We start from the raw sequence: 24,887 nt of genomic DNA, 5'->3' as shown, positions 1-24,887 counted from the left end.
GTTGCTACTCGTATAACTGGAACCTATCCTGAACCCTCTTCTGGAAGATTAATGGCGATCTCATACACCGTACCTTGTGAGAAAATACTGTCAAACTTTACCTGGCAAACTCCGAATTGTTTAGTGTGAAAGTGCTTCGTTTCTCTGTTCTATTTAAATTCTTTCCACTCGCGTTCGAGCGTATTGGCATCAATGGTTTCTACTTCTGCAACCATCGTTTTTCAAGTTTGGCATTTCTCGAGGAGGAAAAATGTGTAAATTAGGTCTTTCACAAAATGCAAAATAAAGTCACATATATAGATATAAAAAAACTCATTTTTGGACTTTCCAAAGTTTCGTAATAAGATGGCCGGGATGCCCAATTACGTGGCCTCGGCCACTTATGAGAGAGATGGAAGAGAATCAGCATCCTCATTCACGATATGTACTGATCTGTGTGTGAGAAAGGAAATAGAACAGTACAAATGTAAAATATGTTAACATTATGCGTTTATTCATTATGTATTATTATATTTACAGAACAGGACCAAAAAGAGAAGGGGGCCGCGGTTTTTGAGCTTATATATCGGGCAGACAAGCACTCGGGCGCATATATATTAACTGAAATAATTTAGGATTAGGTCCACTCATTAAGACAAAAATTTTATAGGTCAGCAATATCTTTAGTGGGTTGTTTCATAATTAAAAAATTAATTAGGAGTTTTATTTTTTCTATTAAACGTAACTGATTAAATTGGTTTTATAAATGTAATTTATTACCGTAAGAAAATAAAGAACAATTTCATATTTCCGTTAGAAATTTGTACAGTCGACCCCCTATAACACTGTTGATAATTCCGTTTTATATGAATTCCATGTTGTACGAGTCACTTAGATTTTACAAATACGTGTGCCAGGCTGTGAACGGCTTACGTATTTGTAAAATATAAGTGACTCGTACAACATGAATTTCATATAAAACGGAATTATCAACAGTGTTATAGGGGGTCGACTGTATTTAATTTGAATCGATTAAAATATTCTCTACAATATCCGCCATTACGATAGTCTTTATGTGATAATTTAATAAATATATAAGTGTTAATATATTATATATAATTGTCACGGAAGCGATTTTTTACAATTTAAATGTTATAAATATCTTAGAAATAATAAATAATTTATCTATAATTTTTTATAAACATTATCTCAAATTTCGGAATACCTTATTACGTCTTTTTTCACCAAAGATAATTTAACGAATCGAATTACTTATAATATTATATTTTTATACATAAAAAGTATTTAAATATATTTAAATGACGGTTTATTTTAACTTATGCGTATTTATATAAAATAAATTTTTTTGTGTGGCTACGTTTACACAAAAAAATATGGCGTCTAGTAGTTTATATATTCAAAGTTTACATTGATTAAATTATAAAAATCGAATCAGACATTTACACTGGGTTAAAGAATTTCGGAAAATTTGAATCGCGTTGAGAAATTTATGTAATTTTGTTTTTTTTCGAGACGATAGTCGTTGCAATTCTTTATAATTGCAGACGTGTATCGATCCGAAAATATCGTCCCGGCGACGGGGGATTCGAAGAGCTCCACCCAACGGCGACTTGGCAAAGCGCGAGTGAGTATGTGTGGAATTACATCCTGCTGCAGCATTCGTTTGGAATACGAAAGGAACATAATAAACAGAAAAGAAATGTAAACAAAGATCGTTAAGGTGAACGTTTTGATGTTATGTAACCATTAACACAAAATTAGTTATCTTTTAATCAGTTATTTTAAACAGAAGCCGTTTTATATATAATACTCAACATCATGGCGTCTACGGACGAAACCATTGTTCGTCCGGCTTCTGGGGGTTTGGGTCTTTCGCAGCCACCACAACAAACGGGTTTTCCTCCCGATAATTTGCATATGCTGCAGAAAGCTATCAGCACGATGGAAGAAAAGGGTATTTCCGAGGATCCTCGTTACGTTCAGTTAATGGCTATGGCTAATCGTAATAAGGCAGTAACGAGTCCCGGAGTGCCGACTCCACCCGGAGGTGGTAGTCATAGCCCCAATATGGGCCCCCCTCAGTCGAATTCCGGTACTCCTAGCCCTAGTATGGGTCCTCCTCCCCCTCCACAGAATCAGCAGGGTGGAATTCATTCCAATCAGGTTGTGCAGAATAACCTGGCAGCTCAGAACCATCCTCAGCCCTCTGCCTCTCCCCATGCGCAGAGCCAGTCCCAGGTGTCTCCCGGTCAGCCGTATCCACCTTCTCACATGATTCCTCCTCCTTCGCCTTCCAATTCTTCCATGAGTTACATGCCGCCGACGCAGCACTCTAACATGATGATGGGCCAGACGCATCTCGGAGGCCAGATGCACCAGCAGTCTTACGGCGGCGCGGCCCCCTACCACCAGCAACCTCCTCCCGGGACGCCCAATCACGTGGCGTCCAACGTTCCCACGCAATCCATGGGAGAGATGGAACAGAATCATCATCCTCATTCGGGATATGCGCAGATCAACGGACCTCAGGGTTCTCCTTTGCCCGATAGTGCCCTGGGTGCTCTGCCTGGATCGGTTTTGGCCCAGTCTGGATCTCCTGGTATGCAGAAGCCGATGCTTTTGTCCACGGCACAGATGCACCAACTACGTGCCCAGATTATGGCTTATAGATATTTGGCTCGGAACCAAGCGATTCCCGAAAATGTAAATTTGGCTTTACAGGGTAAACGGATGCTACCGAATCAATCTTTCCAGCGACCGCCCGGTGCACCTTCGCCCGTTCAGCCGACTGTTAGGCCTTCCACTCCTATGAATCAGACGTCGCAACAGCACGGAAACACGATGATGGGACAGCAGATGATACCTGGGCAGACACCAATGCCTGTACATGGTCATGTTAATTCTACAATACAAATACCTTCTCAAATGAGTGGTCAAACATCTCATAGTAACATTCCAAATCAACATTCACCAATGGTTACACATCCGAATCAAATGAATAGCAACACTCAACCTCCTGGATCTGTTCAGAGTGGCAATATACAGGGTCGCATGCAGCAGGTGGGTTCGGGAGGACAGCCGATGCCCATTCCCGCAATGATGCAAATGCAGCAGCAGAAACAAAATCGAATTACTCCAGTAGCTAAACCTCAAGGCATCGATCCTTTAGAAATTTTAAAAGAAAAGGAAAATAGATTAGCTGCTCGCATTGTTCATAGAATTGAAGAACTTTCCAACCTGCCTGCTAATTTACCTGACGACTTAAGAGTCAAAGCCATGATTGAACTGAGGGCTTTACGATTATTAAACTTTCAACGCCAGTTGAGGTGTGAGGTAGTGTCGTGCATGAGAAGAGATACGACATTAGAAACGGCACTCAATCCAAAACTCTACAAGCGTTCGAAGCGCCAAGGTCTTCGAGAAGCTCGAATCACTGAAAAGCTCGAAAAACAACAAAAACTAGAACAAGAAAGAAAACGGCGACAGAAACATCAAGAATATCTTAATGCAGTCCTTCAGCATGGTAAAGATTTCAAAGAATATCATCGAACCATCTTAGCTAAGATTGGAAAAGTGAACAAAGCTATAGTAACTTATCACGCCAACACTGAAAGAGAACAAAAGAAGGAACAAGAGAGAATAGAAAAAGAACGTATGAGACGTTTGATGGCTGAAGATGAAGAAGGATACAGAAAACTTATTGATCAAAAGAAAGATAAGAGATTAGCATTTTTGTTATCACAAACAGATGAATATATAAAAAATCTGACTGAAATGGTGAGACAACATAAAGCTGATCAAAAACAGAAATTAAAAGAGAAGAGAAAACAGAAAAAGAAGAAAAAGAAAATGCAGCAGAAAGAAGGAGCGGGAGAAAATGGAGAAGTACAAGAAGGTCTCATAGATGAAAGTTCACAACAAAGCGATTTACATATTAATGTTATTGAAACAGCAACTGGAAAAATGCTCACAGGAACTAATGCTCCATTAGCTAGTCAGCTTGAAGCTTGGTTAGAAATGCATCCTGGTTATGAAGTTGCACCTCGCGAAGCCAGCGATGATGATGAAGATGATGATGATGACGATACTTCGGATTCTGAAGAAGAAGACGAAAGCACAAAACCAAAGGCAACTAATGCAACCAATAATAAATCTGAAGAAGACAAAGCCAAAGATGTTATACATGCAGCACAAGCAGAAGATGATGAATATAAAATATTTGGAGGCTATCAAAATTATTATAACATTGCTCATGCTATTAGAGAAGAAGTTAAAGAACAGTCCTCCCTTTTGATTAATGGTAAGCTGAAAGAATATCAAATCAAAGGTTTGGAGTGGCTGGTCTCGCTTTATAATAATAATTTAAATGGAATATTAGCAGACGAAATGGGATTAGGCAAAACCATACAAACAATTGCTTTGATTGCATATTTAATGGAGAAAAAGAGAGTCAACGGACCTTATTTAATTATAGTTCCATTATCCACACTATCAAATTGGATGCTAGAATTTGATCGTTGGGCTCCAACTGTGATAAAAGTAGCTTATAAAGGTTCACCAAACGTCCGGCGACAAATTTCTCAACAGTTGAAAAGTAGTAAATTTAATGTTTTACTCACAACGTATGAATATGTAATCAAAGACAAGGCCATCTTGGCAAAAATACGTTGGAAGTATATGGTTATAGACGAAGGACATCGAATGAAAAATCATCATTGCAAACTAACGCAAGTTCTTAATACCCACTATACTGCTCCCCATCGTTTACTTTTGACAGGAACACCTCTACAAAATAAACTTCCTGAATTATGGGCCCTTTTAAATTTTCTGTTACCAAGCATTTTCAAATGCTGTAATACTTTCGAACAATGGTTTAATGCCCCATTTGCAACTACCGGAGAAAAGGTAGAATTAAATGAAGAAGAAACCATTCTCATTATTCGCCGTTTGCATAAAGTCCTTCGTCCTTTCCTATTACGTCGCTTGAAAAAAGAAGTTGAATCGCAACTCCCAGAGAAGGTAGAATATGTTGTAAAATGTGACATGTCTGCTCTTCAGCGTTTATTATACAGACACATGCAAACGAAAGGTGTCTTGCTTACTGATGGATCCGAAAAAGATAAAAAAGGAAAAGGTGGAACTAAAACGTTAATGAACACCATAATGCAACTTAGAAAAATATGTAATCATCCATTTATGTTCCAGCACATTGAGGAAGCATTTGCAGAACATTTGGGATGCTCGAGTGGAATTGTACAAGGTGCAGATTTGTATCGAGCATCTGGAAAATTTGAGCTATTGGATCGCATTCTGCCAAAATTACGTCATACTGGACATCGCATACTGCTGTTTTGTCAGATGACTTCGCTCATGACCATAATGGAAGATTATCTTAGCTATAGGGGTTTCAGTTATTTGAGACTTGATGGTACGACTAAATCGGACGATCGAGGACATTTGTTAGAACTTTTCAATGATCCGAATTCTCAATACTTTCTATTTTTACTTAGTACTAGAGCCGGTGGTCTTGGATTAAATTTACAGGCAGCTGATACCGTTGTGATTTTTGATTCTGACTGGAATCCCCATCAAGATTTACAAGCTCAAGACAGAGCCCACCGTATCGGTCAGCAAAATGAAGTACGCGTTCTTCGTTTGGTCACAGTAAACTCTGTAGAAGAAAGAATTCTTGCTGCAGCTAAATATAAACTAAACTTAGATGAAAAAGTAATTCAGGCCGGGATGTTTGACCAGAAGTCTACTGGTACAGAAAGACGTCAATTTTTGCAAGCCATTTTGGCACAGGATGAGATTGACGAAGAGGAAGAAAATGAAGTTCCCGATGACGAAACAATCAATCAAATGATAGCAAGAAATGAAGATGAATTTGAACTATTTCAGAAAATGGATTTGGATCGAAGAAGAGAAGAAGCTCGTAATCCAAAACGTAAACCTCGTCTTATGGAAGAGGACGAACTTCCGTGCTGGTTGGTGAAGGACGATGCGGAAGTTGAAAGATTAACCAATGAGGAAGAAGAAGATAAATTATTTGGTCGTGGTTCTCGCCAGAGAAAAGAGGTAGATTATTGTGACAATTTGACAGAAAAACAGTGGTTAAAAGCCATTGAAGAGGGGAATCTTGAGGAATTAGAGACAAAAAAGAGGCTTCGACGAGGGCAGGGTAGAAAACGCAAAAGAGAAATTGAAATAGAGGAGCCTAAGCAAAAAAAAAAACGTGGTAGACCTCCTTTAGAAAAGTTAACTCCAAATCCACCTAAATTAACAAAACAAATGAAAAGGCTTCTAGACATAGTTATTAATTATAAAGATAGTGATAGTAGGGTTTTAAGTGGTGCTTTCTTGCAATTACCTTCTAGAAGAGAACTTCCTGATTATTATGAAGTAATTAAAAAACCAGTAGATTTACGTAAAATAGAACAGCGTATTGCAGAACATCGTTATCGCAATTTAGATGACTTAGAAAGTGATTTTATGCTTCTGTGTAAAAATGCACAAACTTACAATGTGGAAGGTTCGCTAATATATGAAGATTCCATTGTTTTACAATCAGTATTTACGAATGCAAGAGAACGATTGGAAAAGGACGGGGAATTAGCCATAACTGGTGCAGATGACGACAGTGATGCAGACAATGGCGACGATGATAGAGAAGATGGACTGGATGATGATGGTGTGGACGATGACGACGACGATGACGACGATGAAGAGAGCCAAGGAATGAGAATGAAAATTCGCCTTAATAAAGTAGCAGAAGGTTCGTCGCGGAAGGACAGAGCAAGGAAGAGAAAGGGACGTTCGAATAAGCGATATCTCAGTGACGACGATGATTCCGATGATACTGATGAATAAACAATGAGAATCGGAGAATATGTACGACACCAGTAGAGAAACATCAAGAACTCTCAGTGAAATTAGGGACAAGAAATGGTTATTTTTGATTGTTTTGTGACTGACTATTATTGTTTTAGTGGTTATAATTTAAGTCTAAATTCAAAATGACAAACTGTTGTTTTAAGATCAAAATTTCTTTTTATGCAAAAAAAAAAAAAATGGAAAAGAAACAAAAAAATTATGTTCCAAAGAAAGAAAATTTAACTTATTAAGCTCAAAGCTGATGTTTATTTGCTTTTTTTACATCAAAATATTTTGTATCGGTGAACAAATTTTTATTACAAAATGAAATGTACACAGAATCTCAATTTAGTCATGTTTGGATGATGTACATATGTAACATGTGATTGGATTCCATTATTAATTCATTTTGACATGGAATTGAAATTGTTTTTAATATCTTAAAATATCTAAAAATGAAAAAAAAAATATTAAAAAATTTTTAATTGTTATATTATTTGTGGGAAACAAAATTTCATTGCATGTTGGATATATATAAAAAATTATCAATTATAAAATGCAGTTAGTGCTTTAAAATGTCACATGTGCTGCTGGATCTGTGCATATTGACTGTAATAGTGTACTTGTCGAACCTTCCGATGCCATTAGTATTTAATTTTTAAATTGTTTCTAAATTCCTTGTGTGAACGTGTTAGTAGGATGCTGTGTAAATAAAACGTTTCTTCTTTGCCGTCAGTAAGAACATCAAAAAATTAAGAAAAAAGCAACTTGATAATTGGATTGACGGCATTTACTTTCCGATATCGGTTCATTTTGGCAGGTTTTAAATCATTTATGTGGAGTAGAGTATTTTTAATTTATCACCTTTCTTTGTTGTGAAAGTTAATTATTTTTTATTGATTTTGTGTCTGAATTTCACTACCATTCTAAGTTTATTTTAAATTACGTAATCTGTTGTTGATATAACTACAATACTTGATGCAGTATTTTGTAGTAGTATTGATTTGTGTTGTGCAATTGAAATAAAAATGTACATTCACCAAGATATCAGTGTAAATTTTGTATTTATCTTAAAGTTTGTTTCGGCTATGGACAGATGTGTAACGGCAAACGATACGTAACCGTCTCTGTGTGGACGATGGTTCGGGTTGCCTGTAACTGCTTGTAAAATATGCATTTTCTTAGACATGTTTTTAAGTATATTTATGTGTATTGCAATTATTTTTCTTTCAAACCATTATGCTGTTTTTTAAATTCTTGCATTGGTCAACGAGCGGTCCTACAATCGTCGTACCTGTCATTTATCTTATTTATAGTTATGGGTTGGGAAGAAATTGCATGTTTAATTCTACAAAATTCTTGTAAGCTTGAAAATTTATCAGAATATTACAGAGAATAATTAAAGGAAATGTTTTTTTTTTTTTCTAGTACAAACACAATTCGTTGTCTAATTTTTGTCTTAAATTTGAACACGAATGGATTGGTTTAGAGGATCAAATGTTGAGAAACTAGTTTTAATGCCTTTGGATGTTTGTCTTTAATGAATCAATCAAAAGTGTATATTGATATTTAAATAAAACTTAAAAGTATGTGTATTATCGTAACCATTTAGTATACGTAGTCTTTAATACATTTTAACATAATTCACCTATAAATTTACATTGATATAATAGTGAATTCTAAGAAACAACTGAGCCATCTTTTATGAGTCAAATGTTATCTTAATTTTTTTTGAATTTTCAAAATACAATGTTTGACTCAAAAAATATTAAAATATCTTGACTCCCATAAAAGAAACTTGTCTTTGTTTTGTTCCTTAGGATTAATTATGAATTTAATTTTTTTAAATGGTAGACAATTATTAAACATCATGAGACATAAAAATGAGTTTCTCAATCTAGTGTAGAATTTATTATATCAGGACTGGATCAACATTAAATTTATAGTACTAATTATTTTTAATAGTTACGTTCACAAAAATGCTAAATATGTTAAATTACTGTTTGCTATTTTGAAAATATTGCATTACATTTAACAAAGTAATTATTTAAAAATAGACTATACAAACTAAGGGTCTTCATCAAGAGGTCAATTTAGAACCTCATGGGTTGATTGAAAAAGGTTCATTAAAAATTAGTCAATAGGTTATGAATATGACAGTTTGAGATTTTGTAAATTTACGCTCAAGCTACATTTACAGCCGACCCCCCTATAACACTGTTGATAATTTCATTTTATGTGAATTCCATGTTGTATGAGTCACTTAGATTTTACAAATATGTGCCCGTTCACAGCCCGGCACACGTATTTGTAAAATCTAAGTGACTCGTACAACATAGAATTCATATAAAAGGGAATAATCAATCGTGTTATAGGGGGGTCGACTGTATTTTGCTTGAATAGTATACAGTTTGGTGTCATTTCATACTTTTCTGTACACTATAGTAATGGCACCAAACTGTTGTAAAACTACACTATTTCTGATAAATCTAGTGTAATTTTGTTGTGTGCAGGATTTCCCAAACATTTGGATTCATTCTTGTTTGAGGATATGTCCTTGTGAAGCAAGATGTCACTCATTCTACAAAATACTTTTCTGTAACCTCACAAAAGTTCTGCTGAAATTATTGTTCTGTAGAATAAGTGATATCTTGTATACTTGTAGATAAGATTGTGACAATTACATCATATTTATCCGTATTTAATGAATGAATGTTGATTATGCTGCTTTTTTTTAAACTTTTTCCTATACTTTTGTCTTTACTAAAAAATTTATTTTCTAAATATTGCTTCTGCTAAATGCATAAAAATGTTTCTGCAAAAATAATTGCTTGTTAAATTGAGCGGTTATCTTGTCAATTTGATCAAAATATTCACTGCAACACATATTAATTATATTATTACTTTAGGTGCAATGATACTCTCCAGTAACATAATATTGTCAAGCCTGTTGCTATTTTACATATTAATTATATTATTACTTTAGGTGCAATGATACTCTCCAGTAACATAATATTGTCAAGCCTGTTGCTATTTTACATATTAATTATATTATTACTTTAGGTGCAATGATACTCTCCAGTAACATAATATTGTCAAGCCTGTTGCTATTTTACCCAGCTTGCTGCAATGGCTGTTAATATCAATCTTTACAGTTTCCTATAATGTTGATCTTAAATATTGAATCAGTGTATCTACTATCTCTTTCTCTTCAATCAGAACCCATACATTCTAAGCAAAGGAGTTGTTCTGTTATGGGTCTACACATTGTTGATGCATAGTAACAGCTGTTGAAAATAGTGAGGCATCTAGAGGTCTTGAAAGGGGCTCCATCTTGTTGGTTGTAGATTCTAAAGTGATGTAGAAGTACAAGCTGCTGTGAGAAAATGGTTCTGATTGCAAAATCCCACATTCTTCCACAGCATACAAAGCATGGTATGTACCATATTATGACAAGTGCTTGAATATGTGAAGTGGAATAGGTGAAAAAATAATTTGTCCTGATGTTTTGTTTCATGTATTATTTTAATCTGTTTGACTGAAGTGTAATTTGCACCCAATGTTTACTTTCTGATGACACTCATTTTTACTGAGAACAAATGCACATTTTATGAGACCTTTTTGGTCAATGATTTTACTTTCAACATATAAACTGAAATATTTAAGAATTTAATGGTTTAAACAACTGTAATTATTTGAATATTTAATTATAAGATACAGTAATTTTAACTATGTTGGAAAAGTTGAAACAATCTACTGTGTGCTATATTATAAAACAGTGATTCACAAAAAGTATGGTCCTTGAGCACTATTTTCTGGAAGCATGTGCCAGATCATCCACAGGAATAACATTGCACAGGAAAAATGTTTTCTCCAACTAATGGATTTGCAAATCCAAGCTGTTTAGTTGGAGAAAACATTTTTATGCAACACATCTTTTAGGTTACCAGATAAATGAATTGTTTTGGCATGAAATCTTTCATTAAATAAGGTGATAGATATTACAGGATAAGAAGTAAACAGAATGTAGGTGGTCTGCAGTTCATCTGTTATTCAGTTTAAGTGGTTTATAGATCAGTAACTTTGAAAACCACTGTTATAGAAGACAAAGATGCTTCAAAATAATAGACATGGTAAAGATGTCTTTTTGGGCTGCAATTTCGAAAAATTGTAGACCTATAAATTCCCATTGTCATCTGTCTTTCCTTAATCTCGAGAATGGAATTAGATAGATGAAAGACGAGACCAGATATGGAAACCTTAGGGGAAGGAAGCCCTAATTAACTATATAAGAACTTCTGATGCAAACTGGAAGTTGTATTATTTCAATTAAAAAATTTTTCCCTGAAAGGTGTTTGATGACTGGCACAACTCTATTGTGAAAGGAAAAGTATGATGTACAGGGGCAAGTTGCTACTAATTTCAGCTGGAAAGAATATACTGTATATTAAATTAAGAATACGATTAAAAATTGCAGCCCAGCATTGTAACATCATAATAATTACTTGTTAATAATAATTTATTCTAGGATTTAGTTTAAAAAAGATATGTACTGCATGGTAAAAGAAAAACAATAGAGTTCTACATTTATTCATATTTCAAATATAAGCTAAAGTTATATGCACACTATGTACTATTAACAACACATTACATAACTCGTTTTCCAAGTGAATTAAATCGAAAATTATAAGAGAAACTCCAACCCATATACTATGTAAAAAATAGCATCTTTTGTATTATTTCTTATAAGTTTCAATATTTGTTTTAATTTTATAGCTGTAAACAGTTAGAAAAGGAGTGATGTTAAGTTCAAATTAGTAAATGTTGGCAATGACAATAACAATGCTGCTATTATTTTTGCATTATAAAATTTCATCAAACTGCTATTTGTTCATTTAAAGTGCACAATAAAATTTAATTTTAAATAAAGTGTACTTTTGGAACCAATGATATGCATTTGAATAAGAGCCTCACTAATTTGGACTAGGCTTTCTCCCAATTAGTCTGAATTAGTGAAGTTCTACTGTAGTTGAATTTGAACTAGTTTCATTGACTTTTAATCTAACATCTGTAAAATATTACATATTTTATTAACATTTAAGGTTTACTTTAAAATATTTTTGTTCTCTTTTTATTGTAATATTCAGAAAATAATTTTCCAATTGCTAGAATCAACTTTTTGGTTGTTTAATGGTCTGTCAGAATATCTTTTAAGTCTTTATTTATGATATGTTTTTGTTTATCTTCAGAGCTTGTTACTGATCTGACTTGATTTTTTACTATAATAATGATAAGGAAGACTTTAAAAAAGATTTAATTCCAACAAAGAATTACAGATATGTATAATAATAAAACACATCAATGGAGACATGATACCAATGAGAGAGAGAGGTGATGCCACATAGTGTTAAATATTGCAATGTTGCAACAGTTTAATTTTTGAAGAATATTTGATTTTGTTTTATTCTAAAATTTTCCTGAAGATATCTACATTACAAAGGTGTCATTAACTGATAAATTTATAGGCTATTTACTACATTTTAAAGAATATAACCAGCAGTGTATATACTACAGAAAATTGCTAAAATGTAAATAAAATGTTTGCATAACCACCTATTGTATACCTTACATCTATGGAACAGCCATTGCTTCATAGTCACATGTTCATAATTTCTGTTTAAATCAGCATAAAGTAGAATATGCTAATTTCACTATAAGATTTCATTCATCTCTTCATTCTTCTTCAATTCAATGAACTTTAATAACCTTTTTCTCAAGAGAGATTCATTGAAATTCATTGCAAATTGCAACAAAATAAGATCATTCTAGACATTTAAAATGATGATCTAAAAATTGAAAAAAATTTCATACCACTCATTGATCTATATTAAACTGATGGATATTTTGTTTCATGCTCATGTTAGAATATTGAATGTCGAGTTATCTCTCATCTGATACATTTTATTTTGAAAAATGTCTGTATAATATTTCAATTTATTCGTATAATGTTTGTTATACGAAATGCATTTTTCCATAGAAATACATGTTAAAACATATAATTCGTTCTGCAGCATAAAATAACCATACTGTACCATAAAAAAATGAAAATGGAGCAGTCACCAATTATGCCAGGTAGTCAGATGCTGTGAGGAGGAGGTGGAGGAACACTTTCTTTACACATTCATACAGATACAGACTTTTTACACATTGCAGCAGGTCTCTTTTTATCGTTTTTTAATCGGAGTCAGATTCAAGAGCGGCTACCGGAGCTTGCAGGGTCATCTCCTCTTGTTCCATCCTTTGTTTTTTGGCAGCTTGCTTCTTGAAAAACATGTCCAAAGTGGTCAACTCCTCTTGTTCCATCCTTTGTTTTTTGGCAGCTTGCTTCTTGAAAATCATGTCCAAGGTGATCTGTTTCTCTCTTCTTCAACATCTGTCGGAAATGATGGGCAAGGGTGTCATTGTAGAGATCATTGGTCCTGTTGGCCTCAGCTCTGTTTGGATAATGAGTGTTGGTAAACTCCTGAACCTATCCCCATTTGACAAGGAAGTTTTTGTCAACTTTCACTCCTTCTGATGATGTCTTGGTTTGCTTCAATTGAAATCACCTTTCTGTTTTTTTTAGAAGCCATGATTTGCACAACACTTGAATAAATGTAAATACCTGCACTGATGTACATAATAAACAAGGGAGCAAGCCGAATCCCAACGGGAGCTCTGTACTTCAGATATACTAATAATATATTCTAATAATACTAATATATTATAAAAAATAGCAAATTGTCATTGGCAACGGCAAAAAAGTGGAAACATCATTCGCACTTGTTCGCAGAAAGACCATTGTTCGCCTCGCGTAACTGCCGAACGGAAAGTCCGTTGCTCGAGTCACGTAACGGCCAAACAGAAAGTCTGTTGTTCGCAGCGTCCATTATTTGAGGCATACGTTATACGAGGCACCACTGTATTCTTAAATTATCCACATATTGAAAATAGTTACAAGAATATTGTCAAACAGTTTTCAATAGTTGCTCCATAATCATTTGTTTTAAATTATTAATTTGGAATTTAAAGAACTACACTTATTTTAATAATATAGATTCATAGTTAGTCAATAAAAAAGAAAGATACTGAACCAAAACATTCAGAAATGTGTAAAATAAAATATTGTAAAGTTCATAAAAAAATGAAAGAACAGATTTTGTGGTCTTGAGTGGTAAAAAATTTTGAATCATCATCTGAGTATAAACTTTTAAATTGAAAAATTTCTGATTTAAAAATTAAATTTATTAACCATTACAGAGTGTCTAACCTTAACTATTATTGATGATACCAAATTTTTGGTATCCAAGAGTAATAATGCTCATAATGCTCACATGGCATATTTGAAATCGAATGTATAAATATATTCAATCTTAGATGCTTATATGCAGTTTGGTGTTTGAATATGCAATGTAAACCCCCTGTTATTGAATACAGAAACTTTGATATTGTCAAAAGTAGTTAAGACTAGGCCCCAGAATACTTAAATTTAAAATTAATAAATTCTAATGCTTTCAAATTTTACAGACTTATTTATAACGTACTATCTTTCTAAACAAAATTTAAAAAATTGTAATTTAATATATTTTTTAAACTCTTCAACACTTATTTTAATATATTAAGCCTCAAAAAGGAAGTGACTTAGGCTCTGTTGACCCAGAGAAGTTCCAAATTTGAATTTAAATACAGAATGAAGCAGAAGATTTTATTGTAGCAAAAATTTAAATTACAGTTTTTGAGGTTTTTTGAGATTATATTCTACTAATTTCTAAATATTTTGGATTTAATGTTTTTTTTTTATTTAAAAACAAAAACCATATTTTGAAAGGTTTTACATAAGTTATGCTGTTAAAAGATTCTTTTACTAAAGATGATAAGGTGAATGGTGGTTCATGTTATAACATAAATGTGAACTAAACTGACAATATAGTATTAGAGAATGAGTGTTCAGAATTAAAGACCTCATACTCTAAGAATAAGGCAAAGATAAAACAAAAAATGGATCACATTAAATGTTGTTAATTAAATGTTTAATGTAATCCATTTTTTGTTTTATTTACCCTATTAAACACAAGATATTGTTTCTTTAACCAATTGTTTAATTGATTGCTGGAAGAGAGCTATTATCATTAACAAGATTGTCATTTTCTAATCTTATCCTATTGTATCTTCAAAGAAATTTAAATCTTTTACTAAATTTTTTTTATTTCTTAATCACATAACTTTATAAAAACTCAAGATGGCTGAGCGGTCTTCGTCTCCACACGAGTGGACTAGACCCTCAACACTGGGAGTTCGGTCGTGGGTTTGCACCTCGCTCGGACGAGCTGGCAGCATGGAATTTTCTGGGTTTTCTCCATGTCAATGATGCGTGATAGGGGCCAGTTTCTCATAAGTCCTCCCGGAAGACATTCTTTTCCCGCGCACAATTAGGCCATTCTATAAGGCCAGCTCTTCGGTCGCATAGCGATCAATCACAAGTCTCTTGGAGTAAAGGTGTACAGCCATAAGACCCCATATGAACTACCATCTACTGAAAGAAAAAAAGAAGAAAAAGACTCAAGATTTTGGATAGTTATGAGGTAGGTATTTGTTAAGAAGACTTTGAAAGTGGATGCTTTATATGATATCTGTTTAAGTTCATTTTATAAACCCAAATGTTACTATTTACCCAAAATTCCATAAAAAGAAGGCAAATTTACATAATTTTTCTTGTTTATAAACACATAATGAATGTAATAATAAACATAACTATTTGTATTCTAGTGATGCAGTAATATTTTCTTGAACAATTAACTTTCATACTACAGTATAACAAATCACCTTTAACAATTACACAATTTTCTCCATTTGCCATATATTTTTAAATACTAAATCTATGAAAATGCAACAGATTCTTACTTTTTAAATCATTAAATCAATTTTAAGTAGAATCTTAGTCATATGTAAAGATTTCAGATAAAATATCATCTCTAATCATGGAATAAGGAGACATGTGAGTTTTTTTAAAGTTATTATTACATTTCCAAGTAATTTTTTTGTATCTGGGATGAACTATGACATATAGATACAAAATTAGACGACTAACAATGTTGTATAACTCGAGATAAACTATAATAGACCTTATGATGATTGATCATAGACAGCAGACTGATAAACACAAGTCTAAAACACTTCAAGCAGTTGCTAGTTCACGTCTATACAGCAGGTAATCTGTATATTCCGATTACATTTTAACTTAATTTTAGGACGAGAAGATTTAATCGTTAAATCTCTCATACAATAGCATAAAATATCCGACTTAAGTACAATTTTCTTTATATAAAAACAAATCAGTTACGTAAAAAAAAAACTTCTAAAAAATTTAAATTTAAAATATTTATGACGTGTCGTGACGTCGGACGTAAAAAAATATGGCGTGCAATGATACTCTCCAGTAACATAATATTGTCAAGCCTGTTGCTATTTTACATATTAATTATATTATTACTTTAGGTGCAATGATACTCTCCAGTAACATAATATTGTCAAGCCTGTTGCTATTTTACCCAGCTTGCTGCAATGGCTGTTAATATCAATCTTTACAGTTTCCTATAATGTTGATCTTAAATATTGAATCAGTGTATCTACTATNTAATAATAATAATAATAGTAAATTAATTAAAAATATAATAATATATTTATGTGGATAATAGAAATTTTTAATTATAAATAATATAATAAAATGATTTGGCGACATTTTGGCTACACAAACGGAAACCGAATCCGCCTTATCGTCTGGACTTATTTACACTGTTGCCATAACAACAGAAGCAGCAGACGTAATGTGTTATTAAACGTTGCATTCCATTCGGCGGAAGGAAATTAACTTCTGAGAAAGAAGAAAAAAAATGGAATTATCTTGTGTTATTTATTGAATTATAGTTAATAAATCGGTGAGTATTCTTTATTACAAATAAAACACTCAAATAATTAAGAATTATCTCAATGTTTACATTCTCCATATGGACACTTAAGCCATCATCTTCTTCTGTATGAAGGTTGTTTATCAAATAATGACAGGTTGTTCTATGAATGATAACATAGAATTGAACATTTTGAAGTTAAACAGATCTTGAACAATTTAATTAAATAGTTACAATTATATAAAATGCTGAAAATCAACAGTTTGCTGTTAGAATTATGCTGCAAGAAAGCTGGCAGCACTGTTGTTGGATTTTCCCAGCATTCTTTGCTTTCATTTCTAATATAATTGCTTCCATTTACCTTTTGTCTTCAGATTGGTTTGGGAGGTATTAGGGAGGTGGAGCCATATCAACTGAATTGATGGTCCAATTTTCCTGAAAATTTTTAGAAACGTTTCATTCTAATATGCAAATCTCCCTGCAAAACTTTGGAAAAAGGAACAGGATTTATTAAGCTTCAAAATGGGCTCCTGCATGAACATGCATACAGAAATAATCCCCGACTTGTTTTTGTATTTTATGACGTTTTGAGATCTCCCTAATCCAAAAATGTAAAATCTTTGGTGTCTTTTTTTGATTGATTACTTTCCTTAGAGGTGAGTTTCTGAAAAATTGTAAATGCCAATAATGAGTAAAACTGTTTTATTCTATCTATCCCCCCACTTTGACTTATAATCTCAAAATGTAATAGCGTGAATTCCCCATAAATAGAAGTATTCCTGCCAAATTTCAAAAATATTTGATCTATAGAGTTCTTAGACATAAAGCAAAATACAGGCCAACACGCATTCATACAGCAAGTTGGGAATTTAGACTTAGGTGACCATAGTGGTTCTTATAAAATATGTTATTTTTACTAACAAAAATAGAATCTTTAAGACTGCTTTTATTAATATAGAAGTATTCTATGTATTTTATTTGTTCAAAAGAATGCAAAGGGGCTAGAGAGACCTGCTTTACTCCTTGGCTCCATACAAGCTCGTGACACTTCTGCACATGTACACATACATACAGAAATTTGTTCCTGTTTTTTAAAATGTTGAGAAATGCAAAAAGCCCAGAGGATCAAAATTTGACTGATTAAAATCTTTTCCCTCTGTTACTTCAACAGTCAGGAAAGTAATATAATACAAATATATACATATTTCATTAAATAAATTAGAAATTAAGATTAAAACAACATCAAAATTATATAAACGTGAAGTGGTATCCAAAATATTCTAGTCTAATGCTGTAAAACTTTAGTTGTACTTTAATTTCTATTGTTTTGACATTAATCTTCTCATGTAGAAAATTCTCTCACTTGTATCCAGTCTTAGATACTGCATGCTTCTAACAAATCTATTCATTTTATTCTTTTTAGAAATTTTATTTATGCTAAATTTTAATTAAGAGGAACTTTTAAGGGAACTAATTAAGGGTAATTCTCAACTTTTGGATTTAATGTGTTTCTTAAGGTGTGTATGAAAGTCAAACGATAGATTGTCATTTTACAAAAGGTCTATTCCCAGAGAACCAAATAGAAATCTCATATCTTTTCTTATTAAGATAGGAAAGTTTTAGTTTATTTTACACTGAATATGTTACAATGCAATTTTTTAAAACATCAGATAGATTAGACAGAAAACCAATAGTTTAAGGAGAAGACAGATGATAAAATTTTTATTAAAGGAATTTTTGTTTTACATCATTATCTTTTTGTTCTAATTATTTAAAAATAAAAGTTAATTTTTACAAATAATTTTGATGTTATCAAACCAAAATGGATAGAAAACTCTTCTACACAATAGTCTGAAATTTTAATTTGTTTGCAGAAAATGTATGAAAGTAAATTTGGTGTTCAAAAAGCAATTTTAGAGATGTCAGTGTTACCCACAAAAGAGCAAATTGTATAAAAGTTGAGGACCACTTGTATATATATTTATTTATTTTTGCATTTTGCCCTTTTTCAGGATATAAATTCAAATCAGTGTTCTAGTACTTTAAGAGATTGTCTAAACCTGTTTTGTTATTGACAAATTTCTTACACTTGCTGTAAATATTAGCAGTAATAATACACTTAAACGATTCAGTGACACTATCAATAACAAACACTTAACCGTCAAATATGCAGCAACTAACGTTTACTAATCATTAAATATTTTTGTTTCTTTTGATTGACCTCCTTCATAAAATTAAAAATTTTTACAAAAATACAAGCCATTCGTATTCCAGAAACGGTTTATATAAGCTTCTATTTTTGGAATAATATGAATTTTAAAAACGCTCGTATTGGTTATTTTAAGGTACCTAGTAATTTTGTACTAATCTAGTACCTTTTTGCTTGTTCCAGTACCAAAATACCTAACACCATTTTCCTAGTACCATTTATGAAATCCTAATACCTTTCCTTTCAATTTAGTACCTTTCAAAACATTCATTTTTATTCTATATTTCTGTATTTTTTTTTACTTTGGCAGTGAATAGATGTTTTTATTGCTTCCTCATTCAAGTGCAGCAGTTGAACGTATGTTTTTGCAATTAAATTTAATAAAAACTAAACTACAAAATCGAGTTTTTACCGATTACTGCGAAGCACTGTTATTAGCAAAGGAGCTACTTAAAAGCAACAACGATAAAATGTTACACTCGGAGACCATCGTCTGCTTCAACCATACAAAAACATTCTAGTGAGGAAGATTCCGATGATAATGATCTTACCAGTGATTTTTCAATGTGATAATTTTAAAGTTTAGTACTTCATGTTCATTACTTTTGTTTCAACATTTTGTTCATTTGATTGTTTTTGAGGTTTAATAGCATTCTTGCAATATATGAATTTATCCTGTATGAATTTTGTATGTTACATATAACACTATNTAGAAACCGTTTTTGGAACATGAACGACTTTGTCCTTTTGTAAGTACCGAAAATGTTAGATGATTAGTAAATGTTAGTTACTGCATATTTAATGGTTAAGTGTTTAATTCAGTGACACACTTTAATTAACATTGATACAACATACAGCGATTTAAATATAATATATACATACATTCAGCAGTTTATGGTCAAAGTAATGCCTGCATTAGTCAGGTGTTTACTGATTTTTGCCTCGTATCGTGCGATATAGTCGAATACGTTAAAATAACCGACACGCGCGTTTTTAAAATTCGTATTATTTCAAAAATAGAAGCTTATATAAACCGTTTCTGGAATACGAATGGCTTTGTATTTTTGTAAAAATTTTTAATTTTATGAAGGAGGTCAATCAAAAGAAACAAAAATATTTAATGATTAGTAAACGTTAGTTGCTGCATATTTAATGGTCAAGTGTTTGTTATTGTGATAGTGCAGTTAAGGAATAGATTAAAGATGGCTACGCCAGCCAAAAATTATCGAAAGCTTGTTATCAAGATTCGAAAGAGCGAAGCAAAGTTTAATATTTTATTAGAATGCCGGGGAAGAAAAGTCTATCCCATGTCGATTTGTAGAATACATCTACCCTACAGATGCTCCCGAGATTACATATGTTATATCTAAGAAAGGCTATTCGAACAACACGTCGCAGAAAGTATAACCTCTTGAGACAATTGGTCCCTTTAGATTCTTCTCATATACAGTAATCAGTAATTCGTTCTTTAGTCTTATATGAAGTTAATGTTAGAGTGATAGGCTTAGCGGACCAAGTGACCACTAGAATGCGTAAAATCTACGATAAGAAAATGGGGTGGATCGTTAAGCATCAAAAGAGTCACATTCAGCGACATGCTACACTCTCTATCATATGTTTGGACATCCTCTCACTGTCGCCATGCATCGTAGAAGCTTGCAAGTGTGGTCCTAAATTCGTACCACAATCAAAGCTTCGGCTAGAGAAGATCGTCCCGGATATTGAACAAGTGATCGAAAGTTTAAGTTACATAAGTAAGGAGTTTTACCGATGGAAGACAGCCTTCAAGATAATGAACATTCCAACAGCATCCACCCACAAACTTAATGTGGAAGGCTACAAATGATAGCAAGAGATGGATGGCACAAAATAACGTAGTGCTAGTAAGGGCAGACAAGTCTAAAGATATGGTAAAAATGAAGCGATCCACCTATAACAAGCTTCTAACAGAACACATCAACCAGACGCGATGCGCAGCGGCCCGTCCGCGTACGACGGACTGTTTTTAAGCGATGGTCAGACAATTTGCCACTACGACCATAGCAAGAAAACTAAAGATGGAGAAAATGGAGTGGTCGCCTCTCTCTCAATACCAAGGCTATTTGGGTTTGCGAAAACCTACAAACCTAGCAAAGGCTTAAGGCCGGTAATAGACAAGTGTTGCTCGCCCACAATCATGCTAGAGAGCACGCTTAATAGGCTAATCAGCGAGAATTTGCCAACGCACGAGTACAGCATAAAACAACCGCTAGACCTAATCCAGAGGCTGTAGAATGTGAACTTGAGACAAGAAGAATTTATTACGGTGATGGACTTTAAAGCGATGTACTCTATCAAATTGGAGCCGTGTTTTTGTCACCTGAAAGACTTCCTACTGAACAAAATCACTCAGGCAGCTTGCGTGCGGAAATTCTAGAGTTGGCTACGTTTTCATCATTTTTCATGTTCGATGGGTAGGTGTATGAACAAAATAGAGGACTTTCCATGGGCAGCTCCATTTCCATAATGGTGTGAGATAGTTTTGAGATCATTAGAAAGAGTAATCATACTCAAATACGGGACGACATCGTGATATATGCACGTTATGTAGACGATGTGTTAATAGTATGGAAGAAGAAACCTAACATCAGAAAATTTATGGAAGATATTAATTCGAACACATTTAGATTAGAAATAGAATTGGAGCAGGAAAGTTATGTCGCTGCGCACTTCCTAGACATCTCGATCAAGTTAAAGGGAACACTGTCACCACGGATATTTACAAGAAGCCGACGTATAACGCAATATTCATACCGTGGGCCTCCCACGACCCAGTAGGCTATAGATTAGGAGTATTTAGGGCTCTCATAAAACGAGCATATACTCATTGCATCAATATGCAAGACAGGATTAGAGAGCTAGAATACATCGAGGAGATGGCTGGTCAGGCTGGGGTCAAAAGAAAAAAAAACGATAAAGAGAATGATATACAAATGGAGAACAGAAGACGCGGAGACGAAAAGAAATGATTTTCAGAACGAATAAGCTGTTGTTGAATACATGGCAACCTCCAAAATGTCTACAGAGAAATCGGGGTGAAATGAAACTAACAAAAAAACTAAAAGAAACCCCACGGTATACGGGATGCTAAGGAACGACGAAGAGGCCATTGACCCGATATGCATCAATGGCGTGTACAGAATACCTATAAAAGACAGCAGATGGCCTGACGACTTATGCTACATAGGAGACACTACTAGATCAATAAAGCAGAGGATCAAAGAACATAAAAGTAACGTTCAAAAGGCGCAGCCTATCAAAACCTTAGCGACCTATGCCATAGCGGACCCATATTCCATAACGATAGAATGGAACCGAGCAGAAATGATCCAAAAGGTGCAGGATAAACGACGGATTAAATATGCGGAGGCATGGCTACAGAGGAAGCAGGCAGTAAATTATAAGAAAACTCCACGGTTCACCAGCCTGGAAAGTATTGATAAATAAAATAGAAAGGCGAACGATGTAAGAGGATGCTAGTACGAGAGTATAAATATGAAAGCATAGCTTAGAACATTTCTATGCATAGGTTATGTCACTAGGGCTAATAGACGTTTTATGTGTTTACTGTTTTTGGCACGTATCGTGTAGTATAGTAGAATACGTTAAAATAACCGATGAGCACGTTTTTAAAATTCGTATTATTCCAAAAATAGAAGCTAATAGAAACCGTTTTTGGAACATGAACGACTTTGTCCTTTTGTAAGTACCGAAAATGTTAGATGATTAGTAAATGTTAGTTACTGCATATTTAATGGTTAAGTGTTTAATTCAGTGACACACTTTAATTAACATTGATACAACATACAGCGATTTAAATATACAATATATAATTATCTGAGCCTCAATTAATCGAGGTTTTACATTACACTATTTTTATTATAATTTGTAAAAGCTTTGTTGTGAATTCATCAAGCATAAATACTGTATAAATCTCAACTGTATTCACTAAATTTTTCTTAAAAAACATTTAAAATGACAGCATGTAACACAAAATGATTTGTTTCTGCCGCTTTTTATCATTCAACTTCAATGAGAAACTATTCATATTAAAATGTAACTATAATGAAACATATTTTTATTCTTATAACTATTGTATTAGTCGTCCGGTTTCTGTTTCGTTCAGACTTGAAAGTAAAACTGAACTTCCTCATGTCTGGTTACTAGTCATACGATGAGTAGTCCAGTGATAGGGCTGCCTCCTTTTGCACCTGGACAAGCTGGAAAACAATATTTCTTCTGTTTTAGATGGAACAGTTATACCGCTGTGACTCGGTTCCCATAGCCTCGTTTGTTATTAACGGGTTGCACCACGTGAAGGTGAGGTTGGGATATAGGTAGAAGAGGCTATAGATGAAATGAACTTAACTGCCCTTAAATAAAATTTCAAAAGAATATAGCATGAAAATTTCAACTGCTATAACCAAAGTAATGGCATTTAGAGAGAGAGAGACAGCCAATACGCAGCAAAATCGTAATCTAAAATACAATTTTAGAGCAAGTTAATAATTTCCTTTACCTAGGATGTAATATTTCTTATGAAGGTGAGAATGACATAAATCAAAAACTCACAAAATTTTTACAAATATTAGGAATAGTAAATACTTTAAAACCACACCTTGTGCAAAAACATTCCAGACTAAAATTATATAAAATTCTGGCTCCTCAGACTCTCTTGTGCGGAAGTGAAATCTGGATCCTAAAGAAGAAAGATATTAACAGATTACAGACAGCTGAGATAAGAGCAAGGTTGAGGCCGAAGTTTTAAACGCGAAAACGTGTACGTGGACGTTCAGCGCCGCTTTTCTGTAAGCCTAGAAGTTTGACAATGGTGTTTGAAATGTCGAGCATGATTCCACTGATTATCCAAACACCATTATCAAACTTCTAGACTTACAGAAAAGATTTACTGAACGTCCGATGTACACGTTTTCGCGTTTAAAGCTAGGCGTCAACCTCGCTAAGGTTTATGCGCCGAATTGCTGGATATACGCTACTGAATCATCGTCGAAATAAGGATATTTTGGAAGAACTCAATATGCAACTATTACATGAAAAAATCTCCATATATAGAAAAAAATGGCTTCAACATGTGTCTCGAATGTCGCCGGGTAGGATACCTAATGCAGTTTTACAATATCATTCATGAGGGCGACGACGACGACGACTTGGACGTCCACTAAAATGACTCCTAGACCCTGTCTAGTTGACGAAACGGATCAATATGGCCTAAATTCGTGAATGGCGTATGATGATGATGATGATGATGATGATGAAAACTATAGTATGTATTTGCTGTATAATAAACAACATTGTAGAATTGGTAGACCAAGCCCATGACTAACTCAGAATTTTAAAAGCCCGTCTCTGATTTCTGCCTCTAAATAATAATCTAAATACAGGTAACCCCCGTATAACACGGTACTTCTATAGCACGGATTCACTCTAACACGGTTCGAGAATTGGTACCATCCCCATATAACACGGTACTGTTATAGCACGGATTCACTCTGACACGGTTCGAGAATTGGGTAAAACCCTCGTACAACATGAAATGTAATAAATTTTTACATACTTAAGTACTAATAGTTCACGAAAATAATAATTTTCGTGAACTATTAGTACTTAAGTATGTAAATTTTCTTTTCTCGCCTTCTGTCGATACACATAGTCCTCCACGAAACTTGTTTCAATGTTGCCAGATCGCGACGCTTCTGCTTCTGATGTTGCCGAATGTTTTTCCCTTATTCCATACTTGCTTTATTCTTCATAAGTGCTTAGCACCATATAAGGAAATTTATAAAGACCTTTTAACTAGAAGC

General features: G+C 33.5%; 2 protein-coding genes across 3 annotated transcripts in view; both read left to right on the top strand.

Moving 5' to 3' along the window:
- Window positions 1–1,390: 1,390 nt before the first annotated feature.
- Window positions 1,391–8,312, top strand: LOC111636285 (probable global transcription activator SNF2L2). Its single transcript, XM_023381497.1, has one exon. The coding sequence runs from the start codon at window positions 1,819–1,821 to the stop codon at window positions 6,868–6,870; it is 5,052 nt and encodes a 1,683-aa protein (XP_023237265.1). The 5' UTR covers window positions 1,391–1,818; the 3' UTR covers window positions 6,871–8,312.
- An 8,378-nt stretch (window positions 8,313–16,690) lies between these two features.
- Window positions 16,691–24,887, top strand: part of LOC111636288 (cytochrome b561-like) — a 17,989-nt gene continuing 9,792 nt past the window's right edge. The window contains exon 1 of one of the 2 annotated variants that reach the window (XM_023381501.1): window positions 16,691–16,847. The gene's annotated coding sequence lies outside the window, so the exon portion shown is untranslated. Of the gene's footprint in view, window positions 16,848–17,114; window positions 17,474–24,887 lie in introns of those variants that run through there. The other variant, XM_023381502.1, reaches the window with a different exon arrangement.

Source organism: Centruroides sculpturatus, unplaced genomic scaffold (genome assembly GCF_000671375.1).
Source record: "Centruroides sculpturatus isolate CEXI.00-Female unplaced genomic scaffold, Cexi_2.0 scaffold984, whole genome shotgun sequence".
Classification (NCBI taxonomy): domain Eukaryota; kingdom Metazoa; phylum Arthropoda; class Arachnida; order Scorpiones; family Buthidae; genus Centruroides; species Centruroides sculpturatus.
This window is presented reverse-complemented; position numbering and strand designations above follow the sequence as displayed.